Raw genomic sequence first — 18,127 nt, forward strand, 5'->3', positions numbered from 1 at the left:
CCAAGGGAGCTCCTATCTCTCAGTTCAAGCGGTAGGGTATTGTAAGCCTTAGCACAGACGATGTCAGGCGAAAAATCTGACCTCACTGTTGGCGTATTTCGAATATGGATCTGTGCAGATAGTCTTGTAATTGGAAGACGCTGTTCGGATGCCAAACGGAATAGATTCCTAAAAGGCGGTGGAAGCAAGCCGGAGAGGAATCTGAAAGCAAAAAACAAGCAGGAAAGCTCAAACAGCGATTTCAGCGAGAGATAATCTTCTGTGTGTTTGATGATCTTCAAGGTATTCTTGTGGATGGAATCCAGTTTTTCCAGATGGGATTTGAATGTTGATTGCCATACCATTGCGCGATACTGTAAGTGGGGTCTAATGAGTGCATTGTAGAGAAGGGTAAGGGTTTTATGTGGGAATGTTTGCTTCAGTTTCTTCATGATACCCAGATTCCTTGAAAGCTTTAATTCTACAGCATGGATGTGAGGAAGGAAAGAAAGGTTTTCATCTACTATTACTCCTAAATATTTTGCACATCCATTTACTGGTCGTTGAACCTTTCCACGAGACGTCACAATTCCTGTTATTTCTGGGTGAAGGGCTCCTACCCTAGAAAATAGCAGGATGCAAGATTTTTCTACATTGATGACAAGTTTGTTGGCATCCATCCACAGATAGGTCTCTTCTATGATGTTTTCAAGCTTCCGCTGGAGTGAAGGCATATCAAGTCCGCAGCAGGTAATTGTAGTGTCGTCAGCGAATGCTATAAGTTCATCTTGCTCGTTAGTAATATCCTCAGATGTTTGATCAAAGCATAGGTTTAACTGACAATTTAAATGACCTTAAATTGTCAGTTAAATTGACATATATCAAGATTTCTTCGTTAAGCTTTTGATAATTTTTCATTTAAGATAGTAAGAAAGGTGAAAACATTTCTAACGTATTTTGTTTTCAGTAAAGCGCAAATTGTGTTCTGGTCTCAAGAAGTTTCTATGACACGTCGAAGGGAAGTGACCTGTCCTAAGACCAAAAACAGATAATAAATAAATAATACATTGTGCATACATCGCTCTTTACTTAGGCAGCGCTATTGTGCTGCCTATGATTTTAGTGTTTGGACTTTCAAAACGAAACTGCACCCTTTCCAAATTTTTATATTTGTGTATTTGTTTATTAAATTAAAAATCCTTTTATTATCTTTCTTGCTGATTTTGGGACAGAAAAAAATTGCTCTCCCCCTTCCCCCTATTTATTGAAAAAATGTCTCTTTTGTATCTTCATTAAAAATAAAATTTTAAAAATCCTTGTCCATCTACCTTTTTTTCTACAAATGGTGACCGTGATTGTTTTCAGATAGGTTTTAGTAGAAGAGATGGTCACCTTTTGAGTTCAAGGTGGAAAATTTTGGTGTTAGTGGGAATAATATTTCAAACGATGAATGGTAGCTAACCTTCATTTATTTCAGAATGGAAATAAAATATTTCAAACCCAAGATGTAAAAATTGATGAGACACTGGTTTCCAGATTTCTTTTTTAGTTACTTTTTTTATCGAGCCCTAACTCAAAATTAGTTTTTCTTTCATTTTTTTAAAGCGAAAATAAAAAATTTGATTACTTTTAGTTGTCATCTTTTAATCGAGTACACGTATGGATAAGTAAGAATGTGATGATTGAATTGGAATTTTTAGTTTGAAAGTAAATTAAAACAAAATTTAAATTACGGTTGTTCTAATCTTCTTTTAAATAAAAAATTACAACCAAGTTAATAATTCAATTCATTGTAACTTATCCATAAGCGTAGTCAATTAAAAGATGACAACTAAAATTATTGAACTTTTTTTTTTTACTAGCTTTCTCCAGTGTTGAATAAAATAAATTAGATCAAAAGTAAATTTAATTAAATTACAACTTAAAATAGGGCTAAATTGAATGTGCTTATGGATAGATTAGGATTGAAATGTCTACATAATTAGAATTTGTAATGAAAAGGGAATTAAAATAAATTTTAGAATTAGATCTAAAGAAAATTTAATCAAATTAGAACTAAAGTAGAGCTACAATTGAATGCACTTACGAAAAAAACTACAATGTAATTAATTGAATAACCAACATAATTGACAAAATTTAATTAGAAATTAAATGAAAACAAAATTTTATTTTAGAAATAGAATATAATGAAGTGAATTATCAGCGTAATTAGAATTTTTCATTAAAAAGTAAATTTGAACAAAATTTAAGTTAGAATTAGATCTAAAGTAAATTTAATTAGAGCTAGATATTGGGCTAAAATTGAATGCGCTCATGGATAGATTAGGATACTAGAAAATAATTAAAACAAATTTTAGTTTAGAATTAGATCTAAAATAAGTTTAATTAAATTAGAGCTAAAATTGAATGTACTTCTGGATAAATTAGAAAGCAATGGATTAAATCATCTGCGTAATTAGAAGTTTATTTAGAAAGTAAATTAGAACTTAATTTTGGAACTAAAATTAGCAAGATAATAAATTGAAATATTTCAATGTTTATCACTTATGAAATTTAAAATATTTATAAACTCAAAATGTTCTTAAAATATGTATTTTGATTTCAGGCTGTTATACCAGTCTAGAAAGCGAGGAATGCTGGAGAATTGTCTACTGCTAAGTACATTTGCAAAGAAATTTTTACACTCGATGACACCCTTGCAGTTGGATCAGTATGATCGATTAATCAACCTTCCCTCTAATGATTGGGACATTTATAACTGGTCCGTTGGTAAGTTATTGAATTTCAACTCGTACTCGTAAAGAAACTGAACTTCGTACATGTGTACCAGTAATAATCTGAATTCAAAAGTAAAATTTGTGCTGGGCTGGATGGAAGAAACTCTTGCATATTTTGACTTTTTTGTATCTGTTCTCTCTTCATTTGTGATTTCTTTTCATTATTTGTATTAATTTCGTTAATTTATAGCTTCTTTTCTATTTTTCTTACGTCAAATAAGCATATTGCTTTGCGCCGAGTTTTGAATTTAAGTTCATTCACCAATCATAATTTGTTCTGGATTAGATAAGACCAACTCTTGTTAATTTGGATTAACTTTTTTTCAATTTTCGTTTATATCATTTGTCCTTTCTTTGTTTAAGTCTTGTGTATCAGATTATTTTGAACTTCCATTCTTCTTTAATTTACATTGTTTATTAAATTATTGGGGTTTATTCTTTCCTTTTCTGTTTTTGTTTCGTGTCCTTTTAACTTGTCTCCTTTTTAAGTCTTGTATATCGGATTAGTTTGAATTTTCATTCTCCTTAATTTTTGTTGTTTTTTACTTCTTTGGGTTGCTTCTTTCCTTTTCTGTTTTTATCTTGTTTCCTTTTAACTTGTCCCCTTTTTAAGTCTTGTGTATCGGATTAGCTCGAATTTTCATTCTCCTTTAATTTATGTTGCCTTTTAGTGCTTTGGGTTTCTTATTTTCCTTTTCTTTTGTTTTTTTCTTTTGAAGCAGGTATTGTTTTTGCTCTGCTAAATGATAGCGAAAGATTGTCCTTTTTGGCCAACCCTCTAGGGCTAAAAAGAAAGTAGCTCGTCCTCGGTTGAACTTGTCTCGGTGAAACTTGTCTGAACCATCTAGTGCGTTCTCCTTCCAGCTTCTGTGCAAGTGGGAGCTATTGGGTTTTCCATCTATATCCAAACTTTCTGAACCTCTTGATAATTTCAGATCTGATTTAGCCAGGTTCCAGCAGTCTTTCTGCTGCCCTGCTTGGTGTCTCTTCCATGGGCCGAGGAGCTTATATAGAAGGACTCAGCAGGTACTCTGATGGCTTCTGTAATACATGGCTCAACCATTTCAGTCTGCGTTCTTTGATTGGGAAGGCATCGTTTCTGTTGATGCCACACGTTCCTCGTGTATCCACGTTTAATATGCGGTCACGCAGGTTTATTCTAAGGATGCTTCGCAGACAGTAATCAACGCTCTCCACAACCGACGAAGCAAAAAAGAAGATTAACAAGGAGGTACTTCAGTGCACAAAAAAAAGTGGTTATCTTGTTTCCTTTTTTTATTTTGACATCATCAACGTAGTCAAGGTTTTCAAGTGAAAGTTTCCGTCCAATCCGAACTCGTGGATGAGGAGTTTGGGCATTTTCAAGCACCCATCAATACAGTAGTAGAACAGAGTCTCTGACTCTGTTTCTCTGCAGCCAATTTTTTCTCACGCAGCCAATTTTTAAGCTCAACTCAACCAGAAATTCTTTGGCCTCTTTTTCGGGAACTCCTACTCGGCTCACTAATTTTGCATAATACGCATATAGCAGTTCGATAAATTTCAGGGGCATTTTCTAGAATTTTCCAAAGTTTTTGACGAGTGATCAAGTCGAAAGTGGCATTGTTTCCTTTGAGTCAAGATGCCCGATAGCTCCAACTGAATATCCTTAGCCGTTCCTTGCATATCGCAGATACGCCATTTTGACAACCTGGATGCACATTGTATGTACTGATTTAGCTTAACATGCCTGAAAGTTCTAACTTAGTATCCTTTGTCGTTCTTTAGATAATGCATATCCACCCTTTTGACAACCTGGAAGAATATTGTGTCTTTCAATTTAATCTAATATGCCCTGAAGCTTCTATTTAATACCCTTAGCCGTTTTTTAAATATTACAGATTTGCAAATTGGTAATATGGATGTATATAGTGTGTTTTCATTCAGTTCAACATAAAATTCTACCTTAATACCCTTAGCAGTTCCTGAGATTTTGCAGATACAACTTGGATGCACTTTTTGTCTTTTGATTTGGTCTAAATTCCCTTGATTTGAGAGTATTTTAAAGAGAAAAATATTATTCCGAGGCAGATAATTGGATCAAACTACTTCTTCAGTGATAATCTTTTCAAACAGTATAGGAAACTGAAATAAGATTAATTTTATTCCTTTGGTATGGTTTTGATTTTAAGTAAAAACTAGATCTACGTTGCCCGGGAAACGTGAAGTGTTGCGGCAACCTTTGTCCGGCTTCGCCGACTAAAGTGGTTTTGTTTCTTCGCTATCGATCAGTAATCACATGATCAAAGGCTATTCCTCAGCATCGAAAAAAATAACAACAAAATAGTATCGAAAGAAGAGACTAAATTGACTTTGAAGCCAGTTGAACTTTGTCCTTTTCAACCGTAGACATCGTGACGGATGAACACTCGGAACAATATCTTATATAATCTAGTTGGTATTATAAGGCTATCCCCAACTTTTCAGGATCAAAATACCATAGATGACATTCTATTAATTATTACGAAACTATCTCACTGTTTTACATTCTTGTTTGTGCTTGTTTCTTTACTATCGGTTAAATGATGAAGTTGTCAGCCTATCGAAGTTTTTAAAACGGTATGTTCAAACAAGAACGCAATCAGTTATCACACAATCAAAGGCTATTCCTCAGTGTTGAAAAAACAACAACTACAAAATAATATCGAAAGAAGGGACTAAATTGACTTTGCAGCCAGTTGAACTTTATCTTTTTCAATCGTAGACATCCTGACGGATGAAAACTTGGAACAATATCTTATATAATCTAGTTGGTATTATAAAGCTTTCCGTAACTTTTCAGGATTAAAATACCGTAGGTGACACTAATTATTCCGAAACAACCTCGTCGTTTTACGTTATCGTTTGTACCCGTTGTGTAAACACTTAATTCTGTCAGATTTAAAGAGATCGAATACAATGCCCACCAATTTGCACAAATTTCTAGCACAAAGTGAACAGATTCTTACTTACAAGTCCCTCTCCCGTGATAGAAATCAAGTTCACTGGAAACAAATAAATGGGTACACCAACTTGCAAAATTTGCAAACCCCTCATCGCTGAAGATGATTGTAGCCCAACAGCCGATTATTACTTACAAGTCCCCTACATGTCTTAACCAAATTGGTTTAACCATCAAATTCACCGGAAACACATAATACGTACACCAACTAGCAAAAGTGGCAAACCCCTCATTGCCGAAGATGATTTTGAGCTAACAGCCGTTTCTCGCCCAAAGTGAACCGATTTTTACTTATAAGTCCCTCTCCCGTGATAGGTATCAAGTTCACCGGAAACAAATAAATTGGTACACCAACTAGCATAGTTGCAAAGCCCTCATCGCTGAAGTTGACTGTAGCCTAACAGCAGGTTATTACTTACAAGTCCCCTAAATGTCTTACCACTGGAACCAAATTGGTTTTACCATCAAATACACTGGAAACAAATAATAGATACACCAACTAACAAAAGTTGCTAACCCCTCATTGCCGAAGGTGATTATTACCTAACAGCCGACTGTTGCTTACAAGTCCTCTGTATGTCTAACAATTTGTATCGGCCTAGATTTCGTTTCAGTGTGTACCTTATTACTGAAGTTGTCAACCCCTTGAAACTTTCTAACTGGTATACAGGGATGCCAAAGGGACTCTTTTAGTGCTTTTTGACACTTTTTCACTCTGGGTGACACCGTGCCACTATTGGGTAAAAAAAAGGACACTTTTTGGCATTTTTTCAAAATCAATACCATATGTATTTATTTTCAGTTTTTTCTTAACTGCAACTGCTTTTAATTTGTGCTTTGTGCTTTTCAGGTTCATTTTCGTCTTAGGGATTTTTTTATCGTATCCGCACTACTTTCCTTTTCAAAAGCGCGAAAATTCAAACGTGGTGAAACATGTAACTTGCTCAAGAGCGTTTAGAAAAAAAAAATTTGATAAAAAAAAACTGAAGCAAGAATATAACTGCTGGTAAGTAAAAGCTTAAGGTGTTTTATGACTTGTAGCCTACAGGAGTATGCAGAGGTGTGGCCTGGATAGTAGTTAGTAGCAAACTATCGGATCCTGATCTGATTTGCTGCTGCTTAATCATTTATTGGACGAGGGTGAACCTCAGTTGATTTCCTGAATTAAGACATTAGGCTTTTGGTAAATATGCAGTTTAGGTTCACATGCATTTGAGAGGGTGGACCCTGTCCCATATGGGTACAGTCTAACCCACTAGAAAATTCTCTGGTAACTGTCAAGATCATGTAATACTGTCATAGACTGAACATCACATCCAGTGTACTAAGCGCTAACTAACGAAATGTGCTTTTTGCCTAAAGTGATGAAAGGATGCAAGAACGGCAGTGAAAAATGTTTTGCTTTACATGCTGTAACCTGGTGGACTGTTTAGAGAAGAAACAGAAGACTATTATTGAAACCAACCAAGCTGGACCTCTTTATAACGCTTCTGAATTGGAATCCGATTCATTCTGTATCTGCTCGCTTTCTGTAAGCCTTCATAACATGAAATACACCATATGTGGAATCCAGCACAGTCTTTCCCTTGTAAAGGTCCTTCATGCTGTCAAGGTTTTTCGGTTCGGTCCATTAAGCCTTGTCGACAGCGACAGACATCGTATCTGTGGTCTGCTGGCGCAAATCTTTTAAGCCCTGTCTTTGTTAAGGCATTTTCCGGCCGAGACGGCTGGGGCGGCTCATAGAGAAGCAAGGTTTTATCGCCGTTTTCGTTTTCTCGCTGTACAGAGTAGACATTTTGGCTGAAAACATAAAAACTAAACAACACATTTTGTCATTCTTCTTAGCTGTATTCCAACTTTTCTTTACATTCCTGTAACTCCACAAACGCAGCACAAATGATTCAGAATCTTCTACAGTTCCCGAAATAAGACTGCGCTTTCGAATTTTTTGCCAAAAACGACAAAAATGAAAACTGCCGTCCGAAAAGCAGCAAAGCTGGCTCTGGTGCCGGAAAAAACAGGGTTTTACTGAGTTTTTGGAAGAAGAATAACTAGTACAACCGAAGGTTTGAGAGAACCCGAGAAATTGTACTGAAATCTTTTTCTTCTTCGTGTATTTGGCGATTTGAGGTTTTACATGGGATTTTATTTAATTGAAGAACTGCTTTGCTTTTACTTAAATCTGGCCTGGAGTTGCAAGAAAATCATTTAAAGTCTTTTTTTTGTCAACTTTTAAAGTATATTGGCTAATTTTCTAGGAGGACACTAAAACTGCCGCATATATTTAACACTTATAGATTTTAATCCGTCTTCAATTTGAAAGTGGTGCCTGCCTGCTTGCCTGCTAGAACAGAGCTTTCCACTCGAAAGCAGAAACATGGTTTGATGAAACGAAAGCTTGGCTGCACAACTTCAGATACTCCTCTCTGATATAGGCTATATAACTCCACTTCACTTCGTACACCATAGGCTCTGGCTCATGGACAAGCAAAAACCATCCTTTTTGGCCCCAGGCAAGAGCTCTGCGGAGCTTTCCAAAATGTAATGTCATATTCATCAATCCGGCCTGAGGTCCACACTTTCCGTAAAAACTGTACAGGTTAGACCCTTACCAGTTTCCAGGAATAAGCTGAGATCGGCGGCATAGGAAAAAAAACGGACAAAACCAAAGTGTTGCTCTCGCAACACAACTAATAGTGCCATCAATAGTGCATTTCTTACTTAATAAAACTAGAAAAATCTAGTGATTTAAGATGAAATAAAAATTAAATAAATAAAAATTTTTACATTTGCTGTAAGATTTTTAAATATGATAGGGAGCAGGATTGTGATAGGCTGTTTGAAGGATTAACGCATAGCTTACTATTTATAAAGATTTATTTGACGTATTGTTTGGCAATGTGTTTTCTAAAATTCTATTTATTTTAGGCTACTAGTATGTTTAAGCCTTTTATTTAATCTTTATTTTTTATCCGTTTTTTTTTATTATTTATTTATTCATTTTTTCCTTTGTTTATTTATTATTAATTTAGTAATCAATAATAATAAGTTTGAGTTTAATTTATTGAAATATGAATTTATATCAAACGGTGGGAATCCAACCTAAGATCTTCTGAAAGTGGGTTGATTCTTTCGTCTTTTAAGAATTTAATTTTTCTTGATTTTTTTTTTTATAAAGTAGTATCTTTTCACAACAAACTGAATTTTGAAATAAATAAGACTTATAAAAAATGTTTTTGGCCAATATTTAGCCAATAGCAATTTCCCAAGGTTTATTATGTCATTTGGCAAGTCATTTGCTAGTTCAAATAGATTTTTTAGAGGGGAGGAGGGACGGGGGACGAGGATAGTTTACGGTATGTACTTTGCTCTTTGCTCTCTGGCACAGACGACATTTCCGACAGAAACATTTCACACTCAGTATATACGGTATACGATCAGGAGCTACTGAAGGAAACTGATCAACAGATAAAATCCCAAAATTTTTGGGACGTTTTTTTTTTTTATTGTTTTCAGCATCAGAGGATAAGAAGAAAAAGCCCCAAGCGTCCGATATCAAACCACGAATATTATTTTGCGCATAAAAAGAAAAAAACTTGTCCAATAGAATGCAAAAACAACAAATTACCTTGAAAGGTTCTAGTAACAAAACTGTTGTTGTAAATTGCCAAAATCACACGATTTTGAAACGGGATTTGAAATCGGGATTTTGAAACGGGTTTTGAAACGTATGAAACGGGCCCGATCAGCCTGTCTTTGGTAGCCTATATGTCGGGTCAAGATTTTTGGGGGTCGTTATCTTGCTACATCATCTCAATTCCTTTTTTATTTCTTACAAGACAAAAGTTCAGATAACTTTCTTGAAACTGTTCGTATTTGTCATTATGTTTTGCATCTTTTGAATTATTAAAACGTAAAAATCTTGCCATGTTCTCAAAACTTAAAAAATGCATAGTATATAAAATAATGATCAAATTGAAATAAATGGTATTAATATAGTGACCATATATAGAAACTGAGTAAAGAAGATGGTAAGGCCGTTCTTTAGGTATTGCAGATACGCCCTTTAGACAAACTAGATGTATATAATGTGTTCTGGTTCAGCTCAACATGTCCTGAAACTTATAACTTAATATCCTTAACCGCTCTGTAAATATTGCAGGTACGCCCTTTTAACCGAGACGATATTGTATATTTATTTAACCATAACAACAATTTACATGCAAAAATCAATTTGATTCATCCTAAACAAAACGGTTGACGTGGGGTGAATCAGGAAAAAAAACACATGCATATAACATCATTTTTTAATATAACATTTACTATAATAAGAAAGAAAGGAAAAAATACATGGAATAATACTACGGGGGCTGCAAGTACATACCATGTCCAGTCTATAGGATCAAATTCACCAACCAATAAACAATTACAACTTAATTAAATCGGATCAAATCTCCTCCAAAACAAACAAAATTAAAATTCGTATTTACTTTATAATTTCTCTTTCAATTTTCCTTTAAAATCAATTAAATTTTCTATCATCTTCATTTAATTTTTCGATTTTCTCATAGTTTTATACCTTTTATAATAAAAGAAAAGAACCTAGTAGAAACTTCTGGTGAGGTATAATAATCATTTCTACCCCTAGTATTGTGGTTGTGTATATTCCGTCAGCTATAAAATAAACCTTTAAATTGCTCCAACTGCAGGTTCATATTCTATTTATAAATAAATTCTTGTTTTACAAAAATAACGTTTTTTTTGTTTTTTTTTACTTGAATCTTCACGACTATCTTTGTATTATTTTCATAATCTTATTATCGGATGAGGGTCATTTTGGGCCTTTGGTGGATGAAGGCTGCTTTTGAGTTTTCAGGAAAAGTTTCAATTTAAGACTCAAAACAAGCAAAATTGACGTGAGCTAATAAATGAAACCAAAAACAAACAAAATTACTAATAACAATGAAGCCAAATTTAAAACGAACAGAAAATGCTGAAGTAATTGTGGTGGTTGAAACTCGCAAAGACGCCAGTGTCATTTCCGCTTATCTGAAAAATAAAATAGCTTAAGCAAATTTTTCTTTGTGATTAAAAAAAAAAATCAAAGCGCACCTAAAATCAAATCCCTAAATAAAATACACCCAAATAAAATCACATTATAAATAAATAGAATCACATATCTATATATATATCTATATACTAGCTGTTGGGGTGGCGCTTCGCGCCACCCCAACACCTAGTTGGTGGGGGCGCTTCGCGCCCCCCCCAAGCCCCCCCGCGCGCGTAAGTCGTTACGCGCCATAATAGTTACGCGCCATTGTAGTTGTGTCCCTATGTCCCACCTGTGAATATAGATAGATATATATATATATATATATATATATATATATATATATATATATATATATATATATATATATATATATATATATATATGGTTTTAACTACGTAAAACTTGCGAATATACAACATTCTTTGCTTTCCCATTGTCTTTGCATATAAATAGATTGTCAGGTTTACCGACTCTTGAACATGCAACATATAATGGTCCATGGGAAAACAATCTGTATTCAGATCTATACCTCATGATTCTAATGATTGCCCTTGAGCTTTGTTGATGGTGATTGCTAATCGACCATTCCCTGTCCCGGTGTCCCGGTCGTCATTTACATCCCCCTGTTTCCCCCGGTGTCCCCGTTGTAGTTGTTTCCCTGTGTCCCGGTCGTCATTTATATTCCCTGTGTCCCGGTCGTCATTTGTATCCCGGTGTCCCGGTCTGTATATACATTCGTTTTTTGTTTTGTTTTTCTCCTTTATTTTTTTCCTTTTTTTTTCTTTTTTAGCTTATTTAGATTTTTAGATTTTTTAGTTTTTTATTAGTTTTTAGTTTTTTTTCTTTTTAGTTTTTTTGTCCCGGTCGTCATTTATATCCCCCTGTTTCCCCCGGTGTCCCCGTTGTAGTTGTGTCCCTGTGTCCCGGTCGTCATTTATATTCCCTGTGTCCCGGTCGTCATTTGTATCCCGGTGTACCGGTCTGTATATACATTCGTTTTTTAGTTTTGTTTTTCTCCTTTATTTTTTTCCTTTTTTTTTCTTTTTTAGTTTATTTAGATTTTTAGATTTTTTAGTTTTTTTATTAGTTTTTAGTTTTTTTTCTTTTTAGTTTTTTTGTAGTTTTTACCTTCTTTTTAGTTTTGTTAATTTTTTTTTTTACTTATGTCCTGGTCGTCATTTATACTCCCTGTGTCCCGGTGCTTTGTTGATTGCTAATCGAACATTCCTTTTGTCCTGGTCGCTTTCTCTTTGAGTGTCGTCATTTATTTTTTTCTTTTTTAGTTCTTTTAGTTTTTACCTTTTTTAGTTTTTTTTAGTTTTTTAGATGAAAATTTTTTTTAGTTTTTGCCTTTTTTTAGTTTTTTTAGTTTTTTAGCTTTTTTATTTTTTTTATTAGTTTTTAGTTTTTTTTGTAGTTTTTGCCTTTTTTTAGTTTTTTCAGTTTTGACGTCACCTGATCCAGTTTTTTCAGGTGACGTCACCTGATCCACGATCCACAGATCCACAGACAACTTATTTTTATATATATAGATAGTTTTTTTTTTTTACTTATGTCCTGGTCGTCATTTATACTCCCTGTGTCCCGGTGCTTTGTTGATTGCTAATCGAACATTCCTTTTGTCCTGGTCGCTTTCTCTTTGAGTGTCGTCATTTATTTTTTTCTTTTTTAGTTCTTTTAGTTTTTCCCTTTTTTAGTTTTTTTTAGTTTTTTAGATGAAAATTTTTTTTAGTTTTTTCCTTTTTTTCTTTTTAGTTTTTTATTGGTTTTTACCTTTATTTTAGCTTATTTTTCAGTTTTTTCCTTTTTTTTATTTTTTTTTTATTTTTTATTTTTTTTAGTTTTTTACCTTTTTTTAGTTTTTTTAGTTTTTTTAGTTTTTTAGCTTTTTTACTTTTTTTATTAGTTTTTAGTTTTTTTTTGTAGTTTTTGCCTTTTTTTAGTTTTTTCAGTTTTTTTTTTAGTTTTTTATTGGTTTTTACCTTTATTTTAGCTTATTTTTCAGTTTTTTCCTTTTTTTTTAGTTTTTTTTAGTTTTTAGTTTTTTTAGTTTTTTACCTTTTTTTAGTTTTTTTAGTTTTTTTAGTTTTTTAGCTTTTTTATTTTTTTTATTAGTTTTTAGTTTTTTTTGTAGTTTTTGCCTTTTTTTAGTTTTTTTAGTTTTTTAGCTTTTTTATTAGTTTTTAGTTTTTTTTGTAGTTTTTGCCTTTTTTTAGTTTTTTTAGTTTTTTAGCTTTTTTATTTTTTTTATTAGTTTTTAGTTTTTTTTGTAGTTTTTGCCTTTTTTTAGTTTTTTCAGTTTTGACGTCACCTGATCCAGTTTTTTCAGGTGACGTCACCTGATCCATCCATCCATCCACAGACAGACAACTTATTTTTATATATATAGATAGAAGATATATAAAAATAAGTTGTCTGTGGATCTGTGGATCTGTGGATCGTGGATCAGGTGACGTCATCTGAAAAAACTGGATCAGGTGACGTCAAAACTGAAAAAACTAAAAAAAGGCAAAAACTACAAAAAAAACTAAAAACTAATAAAAAAAATAAAAAAGCTAAAAAACTAAAAAAACTAAAAAAAGGCAAAAACTACAAAAAAAACTAAAAACTAATAAAAAAGCTAAAAAACTAAAAAAACTAAAAAAAGGCAAAAACTACAAAAAAAACTAAAAACTAATAAAAAAAATAAAAAAGCTAAAAAACTAAAAAAACTAAAAAAATGTAAAAAACTAAAAAAACTAACTACAAAAAAAACTAAAAACTAACAAAAAAAAATAAAAAAGCTAAAAAACTAAAAAAACTAAAAAAAGGCAAAAACTACAAAAAAAAACTAAAAACTAATAAAAAAGCTAAAAAACTAAAAAAACTAAAAAAAGGCAAAAACTACAAAAAAAACTAAAAACTAATAAAAAAAAATAAAAAAGCTAAAAAACTAAAAAAACTAAAAAAAAGTAAAAACTAAAAAAACTAAAAACTAAAAAAAAGGAAAAAACTGAAAAATAAGCTAAAATAAAGGTAAAAACCAATAAAAAACTAAAAAAAAACTGAAAAAACTAAAAAAAGGCAAAAACTACAAAAAAAACTAAAAACTAATAAAAAACTAAAAAGAAAAAAAGGAAAAAACTAAAAAAAATTTTCATCTAAAAAACTAAAAAAAACTAAAAAAGGTAAAAACTAAAAGAACTAAAAAAGAAAAAAATAAATGACGACACTCAAAGAGAAAGCGACCAGGACAAAAGGAATGTTCGATTAGCAATCAACAAAGCACCGGGACACAGGGAGTATAAATGACGACCAGGACATAAGTAAAAAAAAAACTAACAAAACTAAAAAGAAGGTAAAAACTACAAAAAAACTAAAAAGAAAAAAAAAACTAAAAACTAATAAAAAAACTAAAAAATCTAAAAATCTAAATAAACTAAAAAAGAAAAAAAAAAGGAAAAAAATAAAGGAGAAAAACAAAACTAAAAAACGAATGTATATACAGACCGGGACACCGGGATACAAATGACGACCGGGACACAGGGAATATAAATGACGACCGGGACACAGGGACACAACTACAACGGGGACACCGGGGGAAACAGGGGGATATAAATGACGACCGGGACACCGGGACAGGGAATGGTCGATTAGCAATCACCATCAACAAAGCTCAAGGGCAATCATTAGAATCATGAGGTATAGATCTGAATACAGATTGTTTTCCCATGGACCATTATATGTTGCATGTTCAAGAGTCGGTAAACCTTACAATCTATTTGGATCAGGTGACGTCACCTGAAAAAACTGGATCAGGTGACGTCAAAACTGAAAAAACTAAAAAAAGGCAAAAACTACAAAAAAACTAAAAACTAATAAAAAAATAAAAAAACTAAAAAACTAAAAAAACTAAAAAAAGGTAAAAACTACAAAAAAAACTAAAAACTAATAAAAAAGCTAAAAAACTAAAAAAACTAAAAAAAGGCAAAAACTACAAAAAAAACTAAAAACTAATAAAAAAAATAAAAAAGCTAAAAAAACTAAAAAAACTAAAAAAAGGTAAAAAACTAAAAAAACTAACTACAAAAAAAACTAAAAACTAATAAAAAAAATAAAAAAGCTAAAAAACTGAAAAATAAGCTAAAATAAAGGTAAAAACCAATAAAAAACTAAAAAAAAACTGAAAAAACTAAAAAAAGGCAAAAACTACAAAAAAAAACTAAAAACTAATAAAAAAAATGAAAAAGCTAAAAAACTAAAAAAACTAAAAAAAGGTAAAAAACTAAAAAAACTAAAAACTAAAAAAAAACTAAAAAAAGGAAAAAACTGAAAAATAAGCTAAAATAAAGGTAAAAACCAATAAAAAACTAAAAAGAAAAAAGGAAAAAACTAAAAAAAATTTTCATCTAAAAAACTAAAAAAGGTAAAAACTAAAAGAACTAAAAAAGAAAAAAATAAATGACGACACTCAAAGAGAAAGCGACCAGGACAAAAGGAATGTTCGATTAGCAATCAACAAAGCACCGGGACACAGGGAGTATAAATGACGACCAGGACATAAGTAAAAAAAAAAAACTAACAAAACTAAAAAGAAGGTAAAAACTACAAAAAAACTAAAAAGAAAAAAAAAACTAAAAACTAAAAAATCTAAAAGTCTAAATAAACTAAAAAAGAAAAAAAAGGAAAAAAATAAAGGAGAAAAACAAAACTAAAAAACGAATGTATATACAGACCGGGACACCGGGATACAAATGACGACCGGGACACAGGGAATATAAATGACGACCGGGACACAGGGACACAACTACAACGGGGACACCGGGGGAAACAGGGGGATATAAATGACGACCGGGACACCGGGGCAGGGAATGGTCGATTAGCAATCACCATCAACAAAGCTCAAGGGCAATCATTAGAATCATGAGGTATAGATCTGAATACAGATTGTTTTCCCATGGACCATTATATGTTGCATGTTCAAGAGTCGGTAAACCTGACAATCTATTTATATGCAAAGACAATGGGACAGTAAAGAATGTTGTATATTCGCAAGTTTTACGTAGTTAAAACCATATATATATATATATATATATATATATATATATATATATATATATATATATATATATATATATATATATATATATATATATATATCTATCTATATTCACAGGTGGGACATAGGGACACAACTACAATGGCGCGTAACTATTATGGCGCGTAACGACTTACGCGCGCGGGGGGGCTTGGGGGGGGGCGCGAAGCGCCCCCACCAACTAGGTGTTGGGGTGGCGCGAAGCGCCACCCCAACAGCCAGTATATATATATAAATAAGTTGTCTGTGTGTGTGTGTGTGTCGAGTGACGTCATGTTTGTGTGTCGACTGACGTCATGCTTGTCGACTGACGTCATTATAAGGATTGAGCTGTATGCGTCATGAAGTTGTTTGTCGACTGACGTCATGTTTGTCAACTGATGAAATTACATACCGGGACACAAATGACGACCGGGACACAGGGAATATAGATGACGACCGGGAACCTCAAAGAGAAATTACAGACTGGGACACCCGGACACAAATCACGACCGGGACACAGGGAATATAAATGACGACCGGGACAAAGGGACACAACTACAATGGGGACGCCGGGGGCACAGGCGGGATATATAAATGACGACCGGGACACAGGGATTGTTCAAATAGAAATTAAAGACCGGGACACAGGGAATATAAATGACGACCGGGACACAGGGACACATCATTAGAATAATGAGGTATAGATCTGAATACGTATTGTTTTTTCCATGGACAATTATATGTTACATGTTCAAGAGTCAGTAAACCTGGCAATCTATTTATATGCACAGACAATGGGACAGCGAAGAATGTTGTATATTCGCATGTTTTACGTAGTTAAAAACATATATATATATATCTATCTCTATTCACAGGTGGGACACAGGGACACAACTACAATGGCGCGTAACGACTTGCGCGCGCGGGAGGGCTTGGGGGGCGCGAAGCGCCCCACCAACTAGGTGTTGGGGTGGCGCGAGGCGCCACCCCAAAAGCTAGTATATATAAATAAATCACTAAAATCCCATCCTAAATAATAAAAATCACATCCCAAATAAAAAAAATCATATCCTAAATAAATAAAATTATATCCTAAATAAATAAAATCACACCTAAACTAGAATAGATTTAACAGTTTTTCTGTTTGATTCAAAAAAAAAAAATCAGAAACTCACATAAAATCAATTTTTTTTAGAAAATCAAAGCATACCAGTATCTCTAGAATGATTCCTTTATTTTGATATAGTTTTAATTTCTTCTATTCATAGCTGACCAGCAGAAACACATGCATGATAAATTGAAGCAAAATGGAAAGTAAAACATACCTTTTCACCTAAAACTGTTGCATTTTGAGACATATCTTCTGTTCGGCACTTTTTGGTCCTCTGATAAATATTTTATGTACCTGTCATACTCCAAAAGTCCAATTGTCTTTGTGCTTTTATTTAATTTCACTTAAATTTCGCTGTGGTATTTCCTATAACAATGATATAAAGTATAATAAAAAAAATAATATAATTATTCCTGGTCATTACGATAAATAATAATCAAGATAAATAATCATTACAATAATGCACAGTAAATTCAAGTAAATGATAAGAATAAATACTAAAAAACAACAGTGATATAATTATTTTTAAATAGAATCAAAATTATATAATAAAATAGTATAAAAGTAAAAAACAATATCAAGTATTTCTTATTTGTAGATTTAATTTTTAAATTATGTTTTTACTTTTAGGAGTGAAACCTACTCCTGAAGAATTTGAGACAGAAGTGATGGATATGCTGAAAGAGCATGTGAAGAACAAAGACAGGCAACAGCGATTGATAATGCCTGAATTATAATTTTCAGTATTTTGAATGTTTCAGAAATGTTGTTGGATGATAGTTATCTATGTAATGAAAGTAGATTTATTTTACTAAAATGTTTTTTTTTCTGACTTTTTTGCTCTTGTAGTTTTTTTTTTAGATACAATGAATTGAAAACGTTTAAAAAACACTTCTTTCTTTATTAGATTTTTTGATAAAATAAATTAAATACGGTTAAAATGCTACTTTCTTCTTTCAAATTTATCGTTTCTCTTACCGTTTCTTGTGACGCACTAGGTTCAGCGTTTTCAGTCTTTAATCGACACTCCATGTGGACAATCTTATCTATGTGATCAATGTATATTAAATGCCAAGACTCATTGGATGTAGTATTGAAAAAGTCTTATTTGCAAAGGCGTATTTATGGTTTTCGTTCGAGGGAGGGGTGGGGTTTATAGAAGAATTAC

At 32.4% G+C, this 18,127-nt stretch overlaps 1 protein-coding gene across 1 annotated transcript in view; it reads left to right on the forward strand.

Moving 5' to 3' along the window:
- The window catches only part of LOC136038484 (succinate dehydrogenase assembly factor 2, mitochondrial), a 34,828-nt gene extending 17,037 nt beyond the window's left edge, over positions 1-17,791 (forward strand). The window contains exons 3-4 of the mRNA XM_065721558.1: positions 2,585-2,748; positions 17,590-17,791. Coding sequence (XP_065577630.1) covers positions 2,585-2,748; positions 17,590-17,696 — 271 coding nt within the window. The 3' untranslated portion in view covers positions 17,697-17,791. The remainder of the gene's footprint in view (positions 1-2,584; positions 2,749-17,589) is intronic.
- The last annotated feature ends 336 nt before the right edge of the window (positions 17,792-18,127 follow it).

This window comes from Artemia franciscana, chromosome 18 (assembly GCF_032884065.1).
Source record: "Artemia franciscana chromosome 18, ASM3288406v1, whole genome shotgun sequence".
Classification (NCBI taxonomy): Eukaryota; Metazoa; Arthropoda; class Branchiopoda; order Anostraca; family Artemiidae; genus Artemia; species Artemia franciscana.